The sequence below is a fragment of the Ictalurus furcatus genome, chromosome 16 (genome assembly GCF_023375685.1).
Source record: "Ictalurus furcatus strain D&B chromosome 16, Billie_1.0, whole genome shotgun sequence".
Classification (NCBI taxonomy): domain Eukaryota; kingdom Metazoa; phylum Chordata; class Actinopteri; order Siluriformes; family Ictaluridae; genus Ictalurus; species Ictalurus furcatus.
This window is the reverse complement of record NC_071270.1, coordinates 29,219,732-29,242,833: the sequence shown is the minus strand read 5'-3', so window position 1 is coordinate 29,242,833 and position 23,102 is coordinate 29,219,732. Positions and strand designations below refer to the sequence as shown.

Below are 23,102 nucleotides of genomic sequence, written 5' to 3'. Positions count from 1 at the left end.
TTAAATATACAGTAAAAATATATCAATTACTATTAATTTTATGCATAAAGTCTAGATTTCACTACATTCACATACGACAGAGGTTTGTATTAAACATAAAACAGTTGCTGTGAGCCACTAATCTAATTAAGTTATTTGCATATGCAAATTTATGTATGCATCAGCCATATCAGAGCCATAGTTTGTTTGTAACGAACAGCTGATATTTATTTATTTATTGTCTCGTGTAAGTAAATCTATATTACTGTTATATATTAATGCTGACAAAACAAATATGAAAATATAAATATCTGATTTAATATTTTCTTCACACACTGGGATCGTTATAGAATTACTCCCTTTAATGAGATGGAATTAAAGAAGTTTAAGAAGATGGCGATTCCTTCCACCAGAGATTAGAGTAAATATTTTATATTTTAGAGTTTTGTGTTCTCGCAGGTTCGTTTCTGTTGGCGAGTTCACGCTTCATCATGCAGTCCGGGTCCATCAGCCGACTGTTCGGACCGGCTCTGCCCGGGAACCAGAAGTACTGCCTGAAGTTCTTCTACTCGGTCAGAGGCTTCAGTAGCTCTGAGCACACATTAGCAGTGTATCTGTATAACAGAACCGCACAGAAACACGTCCGAGTCTGGACCTCGAGTGACAGAACAAGAGATGTGTGGATTCAGGTGGAGCTCAGTATCCAGACTCAGAACAACACTCAGGTGATGAACACTGATTCATTTCTTCACATCAGGTCTGGGGACCGAGAGGAAAAACTTTTTCTGCTAATTATTTTTGTTTACGTTGCTTTATGTTTTGTGTTGTTGTCCAGCGGGGTGAAACTTTTTTTTTGCACTCAGGTTTGTTTAGCAATAGTGACTGATTTTGTTTTGATAATACTTGTTTCTGATTGGCTGGAAGGTGTGATTAAAAGATACCATGTAACCATGGCAACAAGCATACGTAAGGAATTCGGCTAGGAAATCAAGATGTGAATTTAATTATCGTCCGTGACCTGCTGAACTCGAGCTCCTGAAAGACATCATGTAAAAAACGAGTATGCGTTAGTTCAGTGTTCTTAAATAACGTTTTTCATTTAAATTCCATAATTATTTCACTTCATATTTATGTTATACATTAACAATCGCCTAATATTGCAAACAATCTTGTAATTGTAGTTATGTAGAAAGAAATTATTTACTGGTTACAGTGTGGTGTTAATTAGAGACAAAACGAGGGTGAGATGTTAACTTCTGATTCCTCTTCCTCTGTAATCCTTTATAAATTTGTGTTTTTGAACTCACACAGATCAAACCTTCATTATTACAAACAGATGAGTTAGACTGACACACAGTCCCCTCCGAAAGTATTGGAACGGCAAGGCAAATTCTATTATTTTCACTATACACTGAAGACACTTGGGTTTGAGATCAAAAGGTGAACATGAGACGCTTTTATTTCCTCATATTTACATCTAGACGTGTTAAACAACTTAGAATATGACACCTTTTGTATGAACCCACCCATTTTTTCAAGTGATCAAAAATATTGGAACATAACTGCAGGTGTTTCTTGTTGCCCAAGTGTGTCCTGTTAGACGGATTGTTTAAACAATTAATATCGCTGAATGTTTACTCTTGGTTTTAGCTGTCAGTTTCACCCGTGAAGACTGTATTTGTTATAAAGGATAAACCAACATGAAGATCAGAGAGCTGTCTATGGGAGAAAAGTAAGCCATTTTGAAGCTGAGAAAAGAGAGAAAATCTATCAGAGGCATTGCACAGGCATTGGGCATAGTCAATACAACAATCTGGAATGTCCTGAAAAAGAAAGAAACCACTGGTGTACTGAGCAACCAGACGTGGAACAGCTCGGCCAAGGAAAACAACAACAGCTGATTGACAAAAAACTCCTAAAACAACAGTCAGTGTCATCACCAGCAACCTCCACAGGGCATGGTGAAGGTCACAATCCACCACTCAAACAAGACTTTGAGAGCAGAAATGTCAAGGCCATACCACAAACCGCTCATCAGCAGTAAGAATCAGAAAGCCAGATTGGAATTCGCAGAGCAATACAGAGATGATCCACAAAAATTCTGGAACCGAGATGAACCTCTACCAAAGTGATGGAAAGGCCAACAAAGTGTGGAGAAAGAAAGGATCTGCTCATGATCCAGAACATACAAGCTCTTCTGTGAAACATGGTGGAGGTAGTGTCATGGCTTGGGCTTGCATGGCTGCTTCTGGAACATTCTCACTAATCTTTATTGATGATGAACTCATGATGGTAGCAGCAGAATGAATTCAGAAGTTCACAGGAACATTTTATCTGCAGATTTAAAGAGAAATGCATCCGAATGAATCAGGAGGAACTTCATCATGCAGCAAGACAACGATCCAAAACACACTTCCACCTCAACACAGGACTTCATCAGGGGGAAAGTGGAAGGTTTTAGACCAGTCAAGTCCATCACCAGACCTTCACCCAACTGATCAGCATCTCACCTCCTGAAGAGGAGACTGAAGGGAGAAACCTCCCGAAACAAACAACTACTGAAAGAAGCTGCAGGAGAAACCTGGAGAAGCTTCACAGAATGCAATCCCTGGAAAAGTAAGGGATATGCAACCAAATATTAAGTGTTATTTACTTTCATTTACTTTAAGACTTATCTGTTCCTATACTTTTGCTGACCTAAAAATTGGGTGGTCTGCCACTAAAGGTGTCTTGATCTAAGTTGTTTAACACATCGAGATGTAAATATCAGGAAATGAAAACTGAAATTCTGATCTATCTTCTCACATTCAGCTTCTCAAACCCAAATGTTTTCTGTGTATAAACACAAACAAAAGGATTGGCCTTGCTGTTCCCATATTTTTGGAGGGGACTTTACATCTGTCATCATTTACTTCTCACATCTGGAAGCAAAACATGACTTCATGTGTCTTCCATGTCTCAGGCAGGATGTGGAAAAGAAAACTTAACTGACTCGCAGAGAAAAAGTTCCACACACACACACACACACACACACACACACACACAGCAGGTCATTGTGTATATTTTCACATGAAATGTGCATCTGATTTATTTATTATTGATTTATATTTATCTGTCTGTCTCTTACAAGGTGATGTTTACAAGTACGTGTAAAAGTTTTTGGAACTGCGGTTCTGCTGCTCTTGATGACATCAGCCTCCGTCCCGGGGACTGTGAGCTACCGCTAGGTACAACAACCTTCTGAATCACTCACACACACACACACACAATATAATAATAATAATAATAATAATAATTATTATTGTTATTATTATTATTATTATTATTATTATTATCATAATAATAATAAGGATTTGGGGGTGGGGTTGGGACAGGGCTAGCAAAACCTGATCATATCACTTCACTTGTTTGAGTTTGTACAAATATTTAGGTTCTTTTTTTATTTTTTACATTAAAGTAATTTTAATATATGATTAGTGACTAATAGACCACTTGCTCTTGGGCAAACCTGATTGGTCAAAATAAATGATAAAATGCACTGATGTGTGATTGTTTGAATTGGTATCATTAAAAATCTTTAAAATGTACAAGTATTATTTTTATTACACCAGGTAAAGTACAAATTCACTAAAATGGTACATGCTCAATGTAGTAACGAGGTCATGTGATGTGTTCCAGGTTCTCCTCTGTCGGTTCCTTCACACTGCGACTTTGAGAACGGACTTTGTGGATTCATGCAGGAAAAAGAGCGTGACATCGCAGACTGGGTTCTGATCAGAGGACCGACACCGACCTCCTACACTGGACCTAAAGGAGACCACACCACTGGAGTGGGTTTGTTCCTTTTCCTTCTCACTGACTGGATGAAGAAACATGATTGCGGTTGTTCCGTGTGTATGGACCATGTAATCGTTCATTGTGCTGTTACAACTCCTTAGTGTTTCAGTCATGTCTCTATTTCTCTTATCTTTAAGGTCATTATTTGTACATTGAGGCCTCCCTGATGCTGCCAGGTCACAGTGCCCGCCTCCTGTCCCGCCCCCTCCGTGGTTCTAGAGCATCTCAGTGCCTGCTCTTCTTCTACAACATGTATGGTTCTGGAACAGGTTCTCTCAGAGTTCTGCTGCGCTCTGAGCTGGAGGATGGAGACATGGTGCTGTGGAAGAGGAGTGGAGAAGAGAGTGTCTCCTGGATGAAAGCGTCAGTGACCTATCAGTACGACCACCAGCACCAGGTAAGTAAGAGAACCCAGAATTCACCTGAATGTGCCTACAGGTGTTCTTTTTATATTTATACAACCCCAATTCCAAAAAAAGTTGGGACGCTGTGTGTAATTAACCTAATTAGTTACAAAATGTTCCTCCAGCTGTTTCTTTTTAGTAACACTTACTTTTCCAGCCTTTTGTTGCCCCGTCCTGACTTTTTTGAAATGTGTTGCAACGATCAAATTCAAAATTACCTTATTTTTTCTTTAAATGGAACATTTCCTCAGTTTAAACATTTGATATGTTTTCTATGTTCTACTGCCAATAACATGCATGTTTATGAGATTTGCAAATCATTGCATTCTGTTTTTATTTACATTTTACACAGTGTCCCAACTTTTTTGGATTTGGGGTTGTGTGTGTGTATGTATGTATGTGTATATATATATATATATATATATATATATATATATATATATATATATATATATTTTTTTTTTCAGATTGTGTTTGAAGCCATTCGGGGACCATCGATACTGAGCGATATTGCCATTGATGATATTAAATTTCAGAAGGGTCCCTGCAAAGGTACATTATTATATTACAGAAGTATTATAATTTAACCCTTTAAACTTCTAGGTTCATTTCTTTTCTATTAGTTTCACTGTAGTTATTAAATAATACGCACTACATTGAATAACTGAACAATAATCTGAGGATTAAAGGGGTTACATCAATATAATCCACACATGGTTGGAATTGAAGTTTATGTCACACACGGAGCAGGACGTAATGAAGCTTTTGTCTCTCTGTTTACTTTCACAGATGCTGGTCAGTAACTTCACTTTTCACTTTTCAGTTAGTCAGATCTGATTAAAATGACACTCAGCAAGAGAAGAAATAAATATGGAAATTAACAGAATGTGCAAAGATTTGATAAATGTCTGATAAACTTTCATGTCTAAAAACAGCTTTATAGAGATTAACCTAAATTTTACAGGTAATAATCTCTCATGTCTGCTTTTATTAATCTGGTTTTTCACTGTCTGACTTCAGCAGTGTTTTAAAATGATTTCTCATCACACTGTATGAGATCCTGTACAATAAACTGTGTTGTGAATTTTATAACAGTTTGTGTGATAGTGTGTGTCTCCATGTCAGATTATACTGATGATGTGATGAAGATCCTCTAAAGATAGACCTGCGATTAAAGAACACAACTATGTTCTGCTCACGTCATCAATCAGCGTGAGCCATAAATCAGCTGGTGAAGAAAACAGGCTCACGTAAACACAACTTGTACGTGCTGTCCCAGGAGACTGACATTGTCCTATTGGTGGATTTTAGACGAGCGTTGTAGCAGCGCTCACGCGATGAGAGGAGAAGTTTCTCACACTGACACACACTTTGCCGTCAACTGTCTTTGGTCGCAGTGGCACTAATTCGCTCGCTGGTGAGCGTCACATTATGTTCTAAGACCGGTAATCTCAACTCTTGACCAAAGAATGTGTTTACAGCGTGTGATTTTTCAATGCAGTAATAAAATCAGGGTGAAAATCATGTAGCGTAAAGCCGGCCTTACAGGTCAACCAAACTCACCCACCACCTCACCTGTAGTCTTACCTCTGGTCCAGTATCACCACAGTCCTGCACAGGAATACGTGTTCAGCTTTTCACACAAATCTACTTTCTTTTGTTTTTCTATAAAAATGAAGATGTAAAGAATTTCAGCAAACTAGCCTTCTTTTTACTCTAAAAGCATGGTCTAGATTTTATCCAACTTTAATGGCAATAACTAAAAAAGAAAAGAAAAGAAAAGAAAAAGCTAATTCATACATGTAATAGCAGTTCTTCAATATGCAACTGCACTTTCTAATCTTTATTCTACAACTCTACCTAAAATGCAGTTGCAGGACTTTTTGTAGAATTTTGGTGTGTTCACCTACAGTGCTTGACTGACAGGTCTAACCTACAGTGTTTGACTGACAGGTCTAACCTACCGTGTTTGATTGACAGGTCTAACCTACCGTGTTTGATTGACAGGTCTAAACTACAGTGTTTTATGCAAATAAATGAACTGATCTAAAGCCTATACTGCTATCACTTAAAAGTAGAGAAAAGGAACATTATACTGTCCACAGTGTGAACGGCCATGTTGATTTGATGTGACTCCATAAATTGTGAAGGAACTGGTAGCTGAGAAGACTACCCCTAGCTGAGGAACTGAAATCACTAGTTGAGATGACTGTTTTCGGTGGTTTTTACCAGTTGTAGGTGGGGAATCACAAGTTGCAGATTAATCTCGAACACAGCATTATTTGCTTCTATAGCTCAAGACACAGCCCTGGGGGAGGGCCTTATACGTATGTAGGGTGTTTAATTGGATGAACACAAGATTAGTACAGGGTGAGTCATTAGAAATGTTGATATATATATATATATATATATTAGGAGCACGTTCGCCTCACACCTCCAGGGTCCGGGGTTCAATTCCCGCCGGGGCCATGTGTGTGCGGAGTTTGCATGTTCTCCCCGTGCTGCGGGGGTTTCCTCCTTGTACTCCGGTTTCCTCCCCCAGTCCAAAGACATGCATGGTAAGCTGATTGGCGTGTCTAAAGTGTCCGTAGTGTATGAATGGGTGTGTGAGTGTGTATGTGATTGTGTGATTGTGCCCTGCAATGGACTGGCACCCTGTCCAGGGTGTACCCCGCCTTGTGCCCGATGCTTCCTGGGATAGGCTCCAGGTTCCCCGCGACCCTGAAGAAGGAGTAAGCGGTAGAAGATGGATGGATGGATGGATATATATTAGGTATACTGTTGTACTGGCGTCCATAAGACTAAGGGACAAGTACAAAAAGCTCTGAAACACCAGATTTTGAGTTCAGGGTCAGTTTAAGGATAGGCCATGTCTCCTGTGAGCCATACATTTCATACCTCTGATGTAATTATAAGTGATCATTTTGGTAATTTCAGAAACGCTAAAGACGCTGTTTTGAACTATAGGATATAATATTATATTTATTGTTCTCAAATATTGACTTTAACGGAGTCTTGGTAATAGGAAGGCGAAAACTCTGAAACTAAGATTTACCTCAGATGAGCGCGTGCCTCAGTGGCCGCCCTGAATGACGCAAAGCTCTTGTTGAGTCACGTGATGAATGAGGACCAATCAGAGGCGGACGTGTCTGCAACACCGGCGGGAAACGAAAGCAGTAAACACAGCGCGAGACAGATTCAAGCACTCGGGCATAGTCATGGCGTTACATGGGAAAAGGAAACGAATAAGTCACATTTTAACCAACTCACAGAACTCGAACAGTCAGTCCACATTACCCTACGCTACACACACTGAACTGGGAGATGAGCTGGGACAGCGCTTCGTGGAAGGATCTATTGTCCGCATTACTATGCAAAACTTCCTGTAAGTGGCTAGCTGATTAGCAGGCGTCATTTCGTTCCCACCTGTTTTCCGACACACCCTGTCTCAGACATGATGCGTTGGGATTGGGTAGCGGTATTTGTTGTGTGCGCTATGATTGGCTAGAGGTTTGTTCACGGCCCCCTAAGGCAATATCACAAGATTCATAGGAAGGCAGGATTTTTCAGATTACGGGTGGGAAAACAACGTCTCAAATTTATCATGCATTTAGCTTGACTTACTTAGACAATTAGTTAAATGAGTTAGCTGTAGCTAAGTTAATACAGTTACAGCTAATACAATTTTAGTTCAGCATACAGACTTTAGTTTGTGTTCCGATGTTTAATTTAGACATTTTCAAATAAATATAAAATAGTGTTTTAAAATCTAGTTTCTGTACAGTTTCCATACATTGTCATTAGAACGAGCAAACATGAAAAAAAAAAAAATAAGAAAAGACTAAAATGTAATAAGAGCTTTTCTAAACCTTAACATCAATTTTTCCTAGTGATTTATTTAACAGCAGCTGGACCTGTCCAAATATGACGTTTCTATGACAACCACCATTCCTTCATCACGAATATTAGCTTAGTTAGCTTGATAGATTAGCACACACTTTGGAACTTACAGTGACATCACTTCCTGACCTCATTTGTAGCCCTGCCTCCCAATCAATTTAATACAGAAATACTAGGAAAGCCTGATTTAATAGGGATAATTGTTAATTGAACAAAAACCTGTTAACAGATTTGACCTAAACACCATGCCTTAGAGTTTAAATACCATGCTGTAGAAGTTCAGGAGGAGTTTAAACACCACGCTGTAGAAGTTGATTCCTGTTGTTTTTTGGAGTTGAAAGGTCAGACATGTGTTTATTAACAGCACGTACGATCACTCAGAAGTGTTTCCTGGTCCAAACCTGAACATGATTGTGGGAGCGAACGGAACCGGCAAGTCCAGTATTGTGTGTGCTATCGGTCTGGGACTGGCGGGCAAAACGGGCGTGCTGGGACGAGGGGATAAGGCAAGTAATCGAACACAATTTTTATTAATCATTGTTACATCATATTTAATTAGCATAGTTAGCATTTCTTTATGATTTATACGTAGCTGTGTGTTCATTAGTTTCTATAATAAGCTTCATTCACACTGCAGGTAAAAGTGGCTCAAATCCACATTACACAGAATTTACCCCCCTCCCCCCTTCTCCTAATTTGGCCTTGTTCATTTCTTACCCACTAGCCAGCTCTCTTCTATCATACTACAGCTACAGAACAGGTAGGCTGGAGGTTTAACATGTGATCCCTCTGAGGCAGGTAAAGCCACCAATTGCATCTTTTCCACCTGATGAAAGCGCTATCTGCCCTGTTCCACATACATGACCACACAGACACGCGTGATTGGCAAATGTAGCTGTGATTGCCCCTCCCACTCAGAGCACAATGCCTGTTTTGCTCCCTCACTCCTGAACACACCTGTTCCCTGAAACACCCCCAATTACCCCAAATACAAGCAGAGTTCTTGGGCGGTTACTCGGTTACGGTTCCTTCCAGCGTTGTGTCACTTTAACCTGCTAATGTGAACGTAGCCTAATCAATTAAATCAGATCTGAGCAGTTGGGCTTGCAGCTTAAACCTAGTCTTATTAATGTGAGTAGCTCTATCGGGGTGTGTGTGTGTGTGTGTGATCAGGTGGGACTGTATGTGAAGAGAGGATGCACTAAAGGCTCAGTGGAAGTGGAGCTGTAAGTATCTGATCTTACAGTATGCAATATTATATGGAGGTAATGTGTGGTATGAAACACTTACATGGACAACAATAATCCGATATTAACCCAATTAAGACAATACTCTGATTAAGAAACTACCATGTAAACAGCAATTTTTTATGACCTTAATCCGATTAAGGTCATACTCGAAGTAAACACAAATGGAATTAAGACGTGTGGAGTATTCCTGTTTTAGTCGCATTATCGACGTGTGTTACAGACATGTACACACCTTAATCACATTATTAACGTCGTGTGGGAGTTTTCACCGCATTTAGCGACAGGACACGATCACACACGGCAGTGCTCAACCGTTTAACGCCAAACAAAAGAGCACAGCTGCATCCGAACCGCGTACTTACTTGCCATATAGTAGGAGAAATACATGTATTTAGGCAAGTACGCGGTTTGGGACGCAGCCCACGGCTTCAATCAGTCGTCTGTTTGCACATACAGCACGACAGATAATTAACTGCACTTGAAGCTTTCGTAAAAATTAAAATAAAACACCAAAAACTGTATACGGTCCCATAACGAAGATGAACTGTATGTCAATACGTGAAATTCTGGAGGGAACGTCGGACGGCGTGGCGTGGTGACATAATGACGTGTGCCGTTAATCGATCTACGTTTTATAACATGTAAAACGGGAACATGAAAGGACTCTAAAAGTGACTCATGTAAACACCTTAATCAAAATATTGTCTTATTCAGAATAAGGTCAATAATTAGATTATTGCTGTCCATGTAAACGTAGTCAGTGATGTCTCTCCCTCTACACTGTGTGCGTGTGTGTGTGCGTGTGTGTGCGTGTGTGTGCGTGTGTGTGCGTGTGTGTGCGTGTGTGTGTGCGTGTGTGTGCGTGTGTGTGTGCGTGTGTGTGTGCGTGTGTGTGTGCGTGTGTGTGTGCGTGTGTGTGTGCGTGTGTGTGTGCGTGTGTGTGTGCGTGTGTGTGTGCGTGTGTGTGTGTGTATCAGGTACAGAGCTGCTGGAAACCTGGTGATTAACCGTGAGATGAACGTGGAGAATAATCAGAGTGTGTGGATGATTAACGGTAAACACACGAGTCAGAAGGTGGTTGAGGAGGCAGTAAAGGAGCTCCACATTCAGGTTGGGAATCTGTGTCAGTTCCTGCCTCAGGTCAGTCTCCGCTGGTTACTCACACTATCATTCATTATATTATTATTATTGTTATTATTATTATTATTATTATAATTAACTGATTATGTATTTTAAAATGTGGAATAATTTTTCATCTTACTTGATTAAATATTTAGAGAAGTTTACTGGATTACACTCAGCTCTGTGTCTGTGTCTTGATCTCAAATGGCATATAGTGCACTATGTAGGGTGCACAAGGCAATCGTTATACCCTAGGTAGTCCACAGAAGTAGTGAATACACTACAGTCGTTTAGTATTTATATATTTATATTTAATATATAACAAAACATTAATGGTATATTGTCTAATTGATGTTAGTGAGCCTAACCTGCAAGGTGTTTTCTCTCCGCAGGAGAAGGTTGGTGAATTCGCTAAGATGAGTAAGATCGAGCTCCTGGAAGCCACGGAGAAATCTGTCGGTCCACCAGAAATGTATAACTTCCACTGTGAGCTGAAGAACTGCCGCAGTAAAGAGAGGGATCTGGAGGTAACGTCATCAACCTGGTTTTATTTCAGCGTTTCTTCTGTGTGTAGTGATTCCAGTCTGTCCCTGACTCACCTTTACCTGTGGGGAAATTGGACAGAATTTGTGTAAGGAAAAGGCCAACTTCCTGGAGAAAGCCCGGCAGAGGAACGAGCGCAACAAGGGGGACGTGGAGCGCTACCACGTGAGGAGGAGACATCTCGACAGGATCCAGATGCTGGAGAAGAAAAGGCCCTGGGTGGTGAGCATACTTCTGTCCTTAAAATAAGAACAATTTTTTTAAAAAAAAGAATGAAGAATTAGTTTTAATTAAGAATAAAAAAATTATTTTATATAACATACATTATATCCTTACATTATATATTTTATACTGTTTACATACTATTCCTTCATGTATGCAACTAAATTCTGGTATATGTAAATTCTATTTTATGTCACAGACAGTCGTAAAAAGCGTTTCACTACACGTCGTACTGTGTGTGTGTGTGTGTGTGTGTGTGTGTGTGTGTGTGTGTGTGTGTGTGTAGGAGTATGAAACGACTCGTAAGGAACTGGAGGAAGTAAAGAAACAGAGAGAGGACATGAAGAGGACCGTGAAGTCGCTGAAGGAAGCTCAGACTCCTCTATTGAGAAAAATCCAGTCCATTGAGAACCAGCTGCAGCCCATCGAGAACCAGATGAAGGACAAGGTCTGGAGAACATCCTCAATCCATCTTTCAGTCCAAATCACCATAATATACATGACCTGCACAATAACGATAATTTAATCACAAATATTCAGCCAGATTAGGAGCGAACATGTTGAATAAACTCCCAATTAGACGTAATGTCAGAACAATGTGCAGGTAAACAGGTGTTTAAAATGGTGATTATATTTAAGGACAAATTGTGCAGCTCTAATAGAGCGATTATTATGCAGACCTGCTCGCACGTATGACCACTTCCTGTTTCTGCAGACCACCAGAATCAGAGAGGCGTCACAGAAATGTAAACAAAAACAGGACCAACTGGACTGGAAATATAAAGAGGTGTGGAGTTATGTTTTTCTACTAAACACAGCAGCTCTACTGTGAAGGGCTGTGACATCTAGACTGTCTGATTATCTCCCCGTCAGATTGATGACATTAAGCAGGGTCTGAGTCTGAAGCGGACCGAGGAGGCGGATCGGCAGAAGCGGATCGGGAACACGCGCCGTATGATTCAGGAGTTGCAGACGGAGCTGGACAACATTGGCAGCCAGGAGGACATCACACCCAAGATGGAGGCGGTTAACTCTGAGCTCAGGAACATCCAGGAGGAGAAATCCAAGCTGGAAGGAGAACGTCAGGACCTGAGGCGGGATAAAGACGAGGCCACGGGCGAGCTGAGACGTAAGTAAACGCTATATATTTCTATAACGTAGTGCAGCTGCAGATCACAGGTTTATATTAATGCACTCTTTCTGATACGTTACAGTTTCTATAGTAACAGCTCTTTCGCTCTACATAAACAGATAAAAAAAAAAACATGTAGAAGTTTTCTGTAAGGAGAATAAATGTTTATGTAATGTGTATGGAAGGAGTCTCCAGTGTCGGTGCTGTGTAACTGTCAGAGGTAAAGCTGTAACTTTACGTTTTCCCAAATCTTCAGGACAGAGTTTACACTTTACTGTTTCTCACGAACAAGTTTTTTTTTTTTTTGTCTTATTAACTTTAAAAGAGGGAATAAAGAGAGGATGGTGAGGAGTCGACTCACTGTTTATAGCTGCTATAATGTAAGTGAGAAACAGGAACTCGTCTCACCTGCGATCCACAACATTAAATTTAACTACACAAGGATAAAATATGATGTGTCATTCTTTAATAAATAAAGAATTGTAAATAGCTGTGGTATAAGAGGAATAAAACACTCGGCTACATGCTGTTATAGGAAAAGAATCCGTTTCTCCGGCGGTATCAGTAACTCTGCTTCATCACACCACCCCTTACGTATCAGCAGTATGCATGAGGAAACATCTTTACCGTTTCTTCTTCTCCTCCTCGTCCACAGGTCTGCAGAATCGTCTACGCAGTTTGGAGGACATGATGAACAGGAAGGAGGAGAAGCTGCGTAGCCGTTTTCGGGACACCCACACGGCTCTGCTGTGGCTCAGGAACAACCGCCATCTCTTCGAGGGAAATGTGTATGAGCCCATGATGCTAGTGGTAAGAGTTTTACTGCTCGGTGAAGTGTGTGTACCTGAGGAGTGTGTGTTTCGTTTATCTGGTTATATCTCGTTACAGATCAATGTACGGGACCCACGGTACGCGAAATACGTGGAGAGCCACGTTCCTATAAACGACCTGAGAGCCTTCGTGTTCCAGAAGCAGCCGGATATGGAGAAGTTCATGGCAGAGGTAAGCGTATATGATGGCTTTAGTGGGAGGTGTTGATTAGACGCTGGTGATTATACGTCTGTGCTCGTTCCTCTCAGATACGAGACAGACAGAGACTCCGAGTGAACAGCGTTATTGCTCCCGCAGAGTCGTGTGCTAATCGACCACCGTCACGACCCATCGACTCTCTCAAGTAAGAACTTTATTTTCCTTTTTAATGACTTTTTTTTCCATGTATTTAAAAAAAGGTATGTTTACTTAAAACTACACTGAATAAGCATAAATTAATCTCTATAAACATTGGGATTCTCGAATTGCTATAAAATTGTATTTGAATATTAATGAGTCTATTAATGAGCCTAATGTTCTAGATTGAGTGATAATTAGCATATATAATAACATCATATTTAGATATATTTTGATGATATTTCAGAAACCTGCTCCATCTTCAACTCCAACACACAGCCCCTTATTCCCCCGATTCACTACTTACGCTCGCCACGTGGGGCTCGACACTACAGGCTAAATACAACTCCATTTGTGATAGAACCACAAAAGAACTCACTGTAGAGTCTCTGATCATTAATTACAAGACAATTTATTAGACATTAGACAATTAAAATTCATATTAAAAATTTATATTAAAAATAATATTTTGTGTGAACTAGTCAACAAATAAGTCATTAATCTGAATAATTGTGCTTTGTAATTGAGAGGATCTGTAGCAGATATAATTTGGATTGTTTTTCCCCCTTGGATAATGTAAAATAAATCTTTAATATCCGGTTATAGTCGAGGTGTATGAGGATTTATATTTTATCGTGTTACTGTTAGATAAATCCAATCAACCATTTATTTATTCTTCCAGATGTTTTCGTATTTTTAATGTCTAGTCTTCTGGTTTTGTCTTAATGTTTTTTATTATTTATTTTATTTATATTTTATTTCATTGCTGTTTGAAATTACTTGATTTTATCATACAGCACTTTGGCCGGCGCTTGTCTTTAAATGTGCCGCATAAATAAAGAGGATTAGAAATCCACGTGGATGAATTGTTTTATAAAGGATGTAAACGATCTTGTCGACTAAACGTTGCAGAAATATAACCACTCGGAGGTCAGTTTAAAAAATGCATTAAAATAAATAAATATTGTGGAAAAGTGTATAGTATTTAAACTGTTCCTTTTTTGTTTTGTTTTTTTGCTAGATCTAATACACTTTGTTCTTAATGCATTTAACTTTCATACAAAAGTGAATTTTACACTGCGGAGTAGAAGAAAGAGAAATGTTTGCATGAATTATGTAAAACATTTTCACCACCTGTGTGTGTGTGTGATGTTTGTGCAGGCGTTACGGGTTCTTCTCCTACCTGCGAGAGCTGTTTGATGCCCCAGATGAGGTGATGAGTTACCTGTGTAATCAGTACAGAGTTAATGAGGTACCTGTTGGGACGGAGAAGACTAAGACCATGATCGAGACGGTTAGTTCTTACTGACGCACACTTTCTATTATTTGACTTCCATTATTTAATATTGTTTTAGTTGAGAGTGTAAAGGCACACTTTTCAATGAAGAACATGTTATAAGGTTTCGAAGGGAAAATGATTTAGAAGTTTGTTTAGTTCAGTAGCCCGTGATCAGATGAAGTGCCTGGGGTATTAATTATTCTGTAGTCTTTTCAGAAAATTCTTCCATAAAGTGTTTAATGTATTGAACTGAACCACATCAAACAGATTTGAGATGACCTCATAAAATTATTTAAAAGCAAAAAGATTGAAGAACACATGGAAAGGCAAGTGTACATGACGGTGGGCGTGTCTCAGTCAGCTCCCTAGGTCATGAATCGGTATATAGTGTACAGGAGTGGGGGCACTGGTAAGGACCCTGGCTCACTACACATTAGGACACTGATGACTCAATTTCCAGTGACATGATGACTACGTACTCGCTTTGTAAAACATCACCACTGTCATTTATCACCAACAAGCAGGACCCATATCTTTCCGACATTATATTTCGTATAAATTTATTAGCTTAATTGCATGCGTTTGTGTCATGGTATTTCCAGCAGGATCGTAGGTTTGCTGGTGGGTTTTATAATCGTTAAACACTAGGCTCAAATAAACCGTATATAGAACGCAGATAAAGTTAACAATCACTAACATAAGTGATCATTTTAGAGCAAACAACAACGATACTTACATTTGTAGACGAAGTTGTCTGAGAGTTTGTCCGTCATTTTTGTTTGGAGCTGAGAGACTTCATAAAACATGACGTTATTCCCAGTAAGGGAACATCGCGAGCATCGATGCTTCCTGGTTTTTGCGGTGCATCATGGGATTTTTTTTTAGGCAGCGATCGAGACAGAACTTAAAATGGCTGACTTACTGATCAGCGCCCTGACTACTGAACTAGGGAGCTGATTAAGACACACCCTGGATTTTTTGTCTTTTACAAGGCAAAGAACTACACTTCCCATAATGCATTGTGAATGATGTCACTGAATCACATTCCCTCCACTGTTTCATGGTTGTTGTGTATTTTGACTTATCTTAGAGTATTATTAGAATCTGAGAGAATTTCTGCCTGATATCAGAGTTCTGTTCCATGTTTATAAAGCTAACGTTATAGTTATGTAGCAGTACCTCTGACTGCTGGGTTTCACTTTTTCATTCTGGGTAATGTAGTACCGAAGCGAGGCTCTGGAAAATTAAATTAAATCACACCGACTCTCAGCTTTCATGGTTGTAACTCATGGTAAGGTTTAAATCTATCTTCTGATATGTGTTCTTGTCTCTATCAGGTGATAAGAGAGTCTCAGCTGAGAATGATCTACACTGCAGAGGAGAAGTACACGGTGAAGAAGTCCACTTACTCCAACAAGACCATCTCCAGTAACTCTGCCCTGCGGCCCTCTCAGTTCCTCAGCATGACCATCGACACCGACGAGAGACGACATCTACAAGATCAGCTCAGTGTAAGATACTTCATGATCGTGTGCTATAGGAACGTTCTCCGTATTCACTCTTGTGCTAATCAGGAGTTTGAGATGGTTTTCTGGGCAGCGCATTCAGATTCAGATGTGTGTAGCCCATGTCCATGAGGCTCCCGGATCTAATGGTGACCTAAAGGTCCTTAAAAAGAGCACCAGCGTACAGCCCTGTCGTACAGCAGATCCTAATCATCATGAAGAACCGCCCAAGTGAAGAAATGCCCAAGTATTAATCTCCCCACAGAGATGTGTAGTAATCTGGGTATTTACTCACAGGTGCAGGTTTCTGTATTTAAATCAAAACTCTACACGAGATTTAAACCCCATACAGGAAATAGGAAGCAGTAAGAAATGGTTCAGACTGAGTTTAGATCAGACTGGTGTCTGATGTCTGCCATATTAAGAAGATAACGAGAACAGTGGAAATCAGACCGGGGCAGTAAACAGGAGCTGAGGAGTTACTTCTCCCCTTGGACACGCCCACTTTCTGTCGAGAACAGTCAGAGCTCCTGATTTAATTTACATTGAACTGAACTCATCTTTTTTTTTTCTTTCTTTTTTTTAACCTTTACGGTAACCTTTGACCTCTCCAGGCAGCTCAGCAGCAGGTCCACAATGTCGACGCCCGCATGAGCGCTAATCAGGAGCAGCAGGTCAGACTGGATCGCCGTGACAACGACCTCCGGGCTGAGAAGAAGCGCCTGTCAGAGCTGAAGGGCAAAAAGAGACAACTGGAGCAGAAGATCAGCACCAAGCAGGAGAGGTAACGTACACACACACATGTACACGTACACACACACACTGCACAAACTCACACATGCACTGCAATGACACTGAATAATATGGTGCCAAAGAAATAAGGTGATGCTCTTTTACAGTGTACATAATCTCCTTCTCTCTCTCTGGTCTCCCTCTCATGTCTCTCTCTGGTCTCCCTTGTGTGTGTCTCTCTCTCTCTCTCGCTCTGGTCTCCCTCTTGTGTCTCTCTCTCGCTCTCGTGTGTCTCTCTCACTCTGCCCCCCCCCTCGCTCTCGTGCTCTTCTCTCCCCCTCTCGTGTCTCCCAGTCTGAGGCAGATGCAGCAGGTTGGAATTGACCTTCAGAGAACAGAAGATGAAGCAAACACCAGGATCTCTCATGTAAATGAGCAGAAGGTGGCCATAGTGGAGGAGTTCCTGCACTCCATGAAGGTGAGTGTGAGCTTCAGGTACCATAGTTCACTTCTAAACTCTGAGGTGTTTAATACATTTACACTCTGTATGTGTGTGTGTGTGTGTGTGTGTGTGTGTGTGTGTGTGTGTGTGCATGTGAGTAGCACAGAGCCAGGCTGAGCATGGAGAAGGTGTACTTGGCCCTGGACACTGCGGGGCTCAGTGCTGAGAAGACCAAACTGGAGTCTGACTGCAGGGAGGGGTCAGCTGAGCTAAGGAGGGCAGAGGTCAGAGGTCACATAGATTGTACATAATGTGTCTCATTTATGCTTCTGTCCAGTCAGGTGTGGAACATCATCAGAAGATCTGAACTGTAGTCTGGAAAAATTTCTCCTGGAAATGTCCCGAGCTTTGACTTGATGATTGATGATGATATTTTTTGTTTGAGAACAAGGGGTCCAAAACATTTTTCTTACAAGTACCAATCATAAAGAGTTTAAAAACAACAACTATAAAGTCTTTACTGTATTTATTTTAGATTAAAAACACAATTTAATGAAATAAAAGAATGCAATTTTATGCAACTGCTCAACCCATGAAATGCATTAAATCCAATATTTTGTGTTGGTTTTAGTCACACTTGTGTGTGTGTGTGTGTGTGTGTGTGTGTGTGTGTGTGTGTGTGTTACAGCAAGCGTTTACTGAGCTGGACCAGAGGAAGGCGAGTCTGTTGGAGACGTGTAAGAGACTGATGAGGAGAGCCAGCGAGATCTGTAACATGAAACCAGGAGAGACTGTAGTACCAGAGATATTGCACACGGTTAGAACACACACACACACTGTCACATGATGTCTGTTGTGTTTTTTTTGTTTTTTTTTTAAACATTCTGTACCATTGATTATCCTGAGATAAAGGTTGTGTTTTAATTAGACTCTGATTAGACGTGTATAATACTAAACTGGGAGACGTCACCTTCTCATCGCCTCATGGGTCTAGTACATTAGTGTGTTCGTGCTGAAGAGACGCAGTGGATGTCTGATTTTAATGATGATAATGAGTCTTTATTGGTCACATATACAGTAGAGCACAGTGAAATTGTTTTCTTCGCGTACCCCAGCCTGTCAGGAAGCTGGGGTCAGAGCGCAGGGTCAGCCATGATACGATATAATACGATATACGACGGGATAATGACTTTCATTCACTCGTTTCTCTGCTCCACTTGTCCCTCAGGCGTTTAGTGAGCTGCCCAACACTCTGGATGAGATCGACGCCATGTTGGATGAAGAGAAGGCCAGAGCAGAAGGGTTCGCTGACCTCAGTGAAAGAGTACGACACACACGCATGATTCACACGCCTGAGCTCATTACAGTTTTCTGTTAATACAACACATTTCTATCACCATACATTTACATTGTTATTTTTATATGCCGAGTGTGTACATACAGGTGCCTAGTTTTCATATCTGACTATCTATGAGTTAACGAACCCACTGCTACTGAAAAAATAATGTATTGGGTTTACTTAAAATAAATATTTATGCACCATTTTTACATCATACTTTAAATACATTCAACTTGAAATAATTAACAAGTAAAATTAACAAGAAAACCTTTGTGTACATAAATGAGTTCACTCAGCATTCGTTACTTAACACCAGTAGAATCTACCAAGTAATTACAAGTTGATTCGAACTAATGTTTAAGCTTTTTATGTAGCTTATGTACATTTAACACAATTAATTATTGAGCTGAACCTAGGTATCGAATGAAACCGCTCTGCGTACTGCACTGCTCCCGAACTTTCAATATCTTAAAATAAACACACTTAGCACAAAATAAAACACAATTTCATGAATAACATTTGTAGCAATTTAAAAATTCAGTTTAAAAAGCACCCCTTTGACCACTAATGCAATAAATGAGTGTTATTTGATGTTAACGAGAGAGTGAAACGCTTACCTGAAAATGTTTTTGCCGCCTTCACCACGTTGTGTTTCAGAGAGGATTTTTCCTGGATATTTGCATATCACACCAAATTTTAACTTCGGTTTACTTAACCTTAGCCTAACTGTAAGTGTAGTTGATGTATTTGAATTTAATCGATTTATTTTTATATGTAATCGTTATTTTTTTTTTCAGCGTACAACAGAAAAAAAACGTGTCATTAAAGTGGAGTATGAAGTGTCGTCTTTCCACTGCAGTTTAGCTTTCCTCCTGTTGCTGGCAGTGCATGTGTCTTAGTTTGATGGATCTAATACGGGAAATGTTTTTAGTTTTATTAAACCAGTGTGAAAACACATGAATAAAACTAAGTGAGAGCAGCAGCCAGTGTAAAAAGTTAGTGTCATAGAGAATACGGGAAATATTCTCTCTCTCTCTTTCTCTGTGTGAGCTTCACACCGCCCGCCCACCTCAGAGGAAAAACCCCAGATCCTGTCCTGAGACTTTTTATAGTCCTGATACACACCTCTATATCCTACACCTCTATATCCACACCAGGATAGTGAGTGCTGCTGACAGCTTTTTCCTGTCAGACATGGCTTTTTCCCTTTCTTCTTTGTGTGTGATAGTGAAATACCGGTGATGGTGATTCAGTCGTAATCCTCTGTATGTTTGTTGTGATGTTACCAGGTGGTGGAGGAATATAACCAGAGAGAGAAGGAGATAAAGGAGATGGAGAAGGAGCTGGAGGAGAAGACCAAAGCTCTAAACACCTACAGACAGAACATCTCTGAGGCATGGCTCTCATCTTCAACACCTCATAAACGTGCTAGACATGTGTAAAATGCTCTTCATTAACTGTGTGTATGTGTGTACCAGGTGAAGGAGCGCTGGCTGATTCCCCTAAAGCAGTTGGTGGATCAGATTAATGAGAAGTTCAGTGATTTCTTTCGCTCTATGAACTGTGCTGGAGAAGTCGACCTGCACTCTGAGAATGAGGTCAGTTATACACACACACACACACACACACACTCTCACGACAGAGGAGGAGAGTGACTGCACAACAATATCAAGACTGTTCTGTTTCTACATAAACACAAACTGTCTGCATTTAGTGTCATTTATTGAAGCTTTAATTTTAAAACGAAATTACTAATTGTTAAAAGTAAATCGTGTGTGTGTGTGTGTGTGTGTGTGTGTGTGTTACAGGAGGAGTATGATAAATACGGGATCCGTATCCGGGTGAAGTTCCGCAGCAGCACTCAGCTACACGAGCTCACTCCTCACCATCAGAGCGGCGGTGAGCGCAGCGTCTCCACCATGCTGTACCTCATGGCCCTGCAGGAGCTCAACCGCTGCCCCTTCAGAGTCGTTGACGAGATCAACCAGGTCTTTCCTCTCACACACACACACTCCTGATACAGTGTACAATGAAAATGCCCCTTTATTAGGGATTTATTTCCAAATTTCTGTAAAGCTGCTTTGTGGTGAGGTCTGTCAGTAAATGCAACTGGAGCGACTTCACGCTGCATCATTTATCATTTTTATCTGCAGATCTGATTCATGTGAAAAAATTGTTATCATGTGTGTCGCTAGTGTTGGACTGTGTGTGTGTGTGTGTGATCGAGTTCACTCTAATCAGTTGTTCGCCAAATGCAAGTTTAAAAGCTTTTTTGTAGTCCTGAATTACTAAACGAACTCGGTGTTAAACCTAGTTTCAGCTTATATCAGTGTTAATGCAGCAACGCCGAACTGAACACTAGTTCAGATATCTACGAGTCTCATCAGCACAGATTGTGTGTGTTCTGGTGTTTGGGACGTTTTCTAAAAGAATTTCAGCACCAAATGTCTGCACTTTTCATCTTTCCATACATTATATATATGCATATATTTATATTTATATTGAGTGTAAACAGGAGACATTAATACTGTGTTTTCTCTCCATGTGAACAGGGGATGGACCCGGCCAATGAGAGGAGAGTGTTTGACATCGTAGTGAAAACTGCGTGCAGTGGCAAAACCTCGCAGTATTTCTTCATCACACCAAAGGTACAGTAATTCTACACGGCTGGAGCTTTACATACAGATGAGGGCAGATGTTTGAGTCGTGTCGTGGCGAACAATCTTTCCAGCCTATCTAAAAACTTCAGAGACGGAGTGTTTGTGGATGTCAAAAAGTAATCAAATTTATTGAAACAATAAAGTGAGACAGTCTGCAGAAAGTCTGAATTACACACACAAACATGTCTTTATGTACTTTTCTGAAGCAGTAAAATTATCACTAGGCGGGGCATTCACCTTTTCTTTATAGAAACAAACTTATCTCCATTGCTTTAATTAATTATTCATATCTATATGGTACCGTACATTCGCGCATGTGTAGTCAGTTGTATTTTCTTAAATATTTTCTGGCGCTAGTCCGGTACTCCTCCTCCTCCTGAAGTCTGATGTTATTTGACACTGGTATTCAAGATTAAAGGGCTTTGATTCAGAAAGAGGATGTGTATATGTATGCAGATGTGTAGGTATACTGTAAATAAAATCCACTGTAAACATGCGTGAGGTAAACGCGGGGGCCGCTTTAAGGCATGATGGAGATCACAGAAAAAGGTTTTAAACACAAACTATTTTCTTGTTTAAACCTTTATTCAGGTATTGTTAAACAAGTCCGGTTTAACTTAAGGTTTAATACTTAAAAAGAGCTGCCACCATCTTCCACCCGTTTTTTTTTCTGAGCTTGTCTGCACCAGTCCTGTTGCATTGTGGGATTTTTGACTCGTGTTATGTCCATCAGTTTCACGCTGCACTCTCGCTGGAAGCAGTACATCATCCGGGTATTTCTCTCCTACAGAGAATTCGGAGACGACCCCTCTGCTGTACTACTTTTCCCCAGCTGTGTAGTAGTATACTACACCATTTCGTCTGTAGCTCTCTAAAGCAACAACCACAGAACCCTAAATGTTCCGTTTACAGCTGGATCAGAGTTTATATTAGTTTAAGATGCAGTAACAGTAACATGAAAATGTTTTATTATTCAGTTCTACTGCTAGGAGGTCTGTCTGTGTATCCAGATGCACACACCTGGGCTAAAGCTTTCTTAAATTCATACAGTACACAGGTCCAGTATTAGACTGTAGGTATAAATGGATATAGTCATGTGTTTAGGTGTGTATGTGCATGACTAAACACCTGTACAGTGATTGAGAACAGTATAAAGTATATAATGAAAGTGGTGTGTGTGTGTTTGTAGCTTCTTCAGAATTTGAAATATGCAGATGAGATGACGGTTCTTTGCGTCCACAACGGCCCCCACATGCTTCCAGCTCATAAATGGAACGAGAAGGCCTTCCTCAAACATGTTAGACGGAGGAGCAACCAGTAACACCATCCGTCTCTTTTCACACACAGCACAAGTGACACATCCATCCCACAGTGCCTGTTTCTCTGTAAGATCCTCACTGACTCCTATTTATATTACGTTGTTCATTTGTACATTTTATATATTTTTGAGAAATTGTTAAAGAATAAAGTTAATAGTTGAAGTTCCAGGTGAAATGAACAGAACGTGTCATAATATTCTTTATCAATCTGTTTCTTCCTCCGCACACTGTGTAGTGTCACCCTGTAGGCAGGGGCTGTGGCCTAATAAT

At 40.2% G+C, this 23,102-nt stretch overlaps 2 protein-coding genes across 4 annotated transcripts in view; both read left to right on the top strand.

The window, feature by feature from the left end:
• Positions 1 to 5,312, top strand: part of mamdc2b (MAM domain containing 2b) — a 14,280-nt gene extending 8,968 nt beyond the window's left edge. The window contains exons 9-14 of one of the 2 annotated variants that reach the window (XM_053646160.1): positions 439 to 704; positions 3,110 to 3,206; positions 3,658 to 3,813; positions 3,954 to 4,213; positions 4,688 to 4,772; positions 5,010 to 5,312. In XM_053646160.1, coding sequence (XP_053502135.1) covers positions 439 to 704; positions 3,110 to 3,206; positions 3,658 to 3,813; positions 3,954 to 4,213; positions 4,688 to 4,772; positions 5,010 to 5,023 — 878 coding nt within the window. In that variant the 3' untranslated portion in view covers positions 5,024 to 5,312. The remainder of the gene's footprint in view (positions 1 to 438; positions 705 to 3,109; positions 3,207 to 3,657; positions 3,814 to 3,953; positions 4,214 to 4,687; positions 4,773 to 5,009) is intronic. The other variant, XM_053646161.1, reaches the window with a different exon arrangement.
• A 1,348-nt stretch (positions 5,313 to 6,660) lies between these two features.
• On the top strand, positions 6,661 to 23,045 carry smc5 (structural maintenance of chromosomes 5). 2 transcript variants are annotated; one of them, XM_053646150.1, is made up of 24 exons: positions 6,661 to 7,605; positions 8,485 to 8,626; positions 9,294 to 9,346; positions 10,348 to 10,510; positions 10,885 to 11,019; positions 11,117 to 11,257; positions 11,544 to 11,705; positions 11,973 to 12,044; positions 12,131 to 12,386; positions 13,045 to 13,199; positions 13,278 to 13,391; positions 13,469 to 13,563; positions 14,718 to 14,850; positions 16,173 to 16,346; positions 16,955 to 17,124; positions 17,427 to 17,550; positions 17,676 to 17,798; positions 18,203 to 18,331; positions 18,743 to 18,838; positions 20,143 to 20,247; positions 20,332 to 20,451; positions 20,662 to 20,841; positions 21,406 to 21,501; positions 22,703 to 23,045. In XM_053646150.1, the coding sequence occupies exons 1-24, from the start codon at positions 7,343 to 7,345 to the stop codon at positions 22,832 to 22,834; spliced, it is 3,333 nt and encodes a 1,110-aa protein (XP_053502125.1). In that variant the 5' UTR covers positions 6,661 to 7,342; the 3' UTR covers positions 22,835 to 23,045. The 2 variants fall into 2 exon arrangements, with proteins under 2 accessions (XP_053502125.1, XP_053502126.1); XM_053646151.1 differs by lacking the exon at positions 8,485 to 8,626.
• The last annotated feature ends 57 nt before the right edge of the window (positions 23,046 to 23,102 follow it).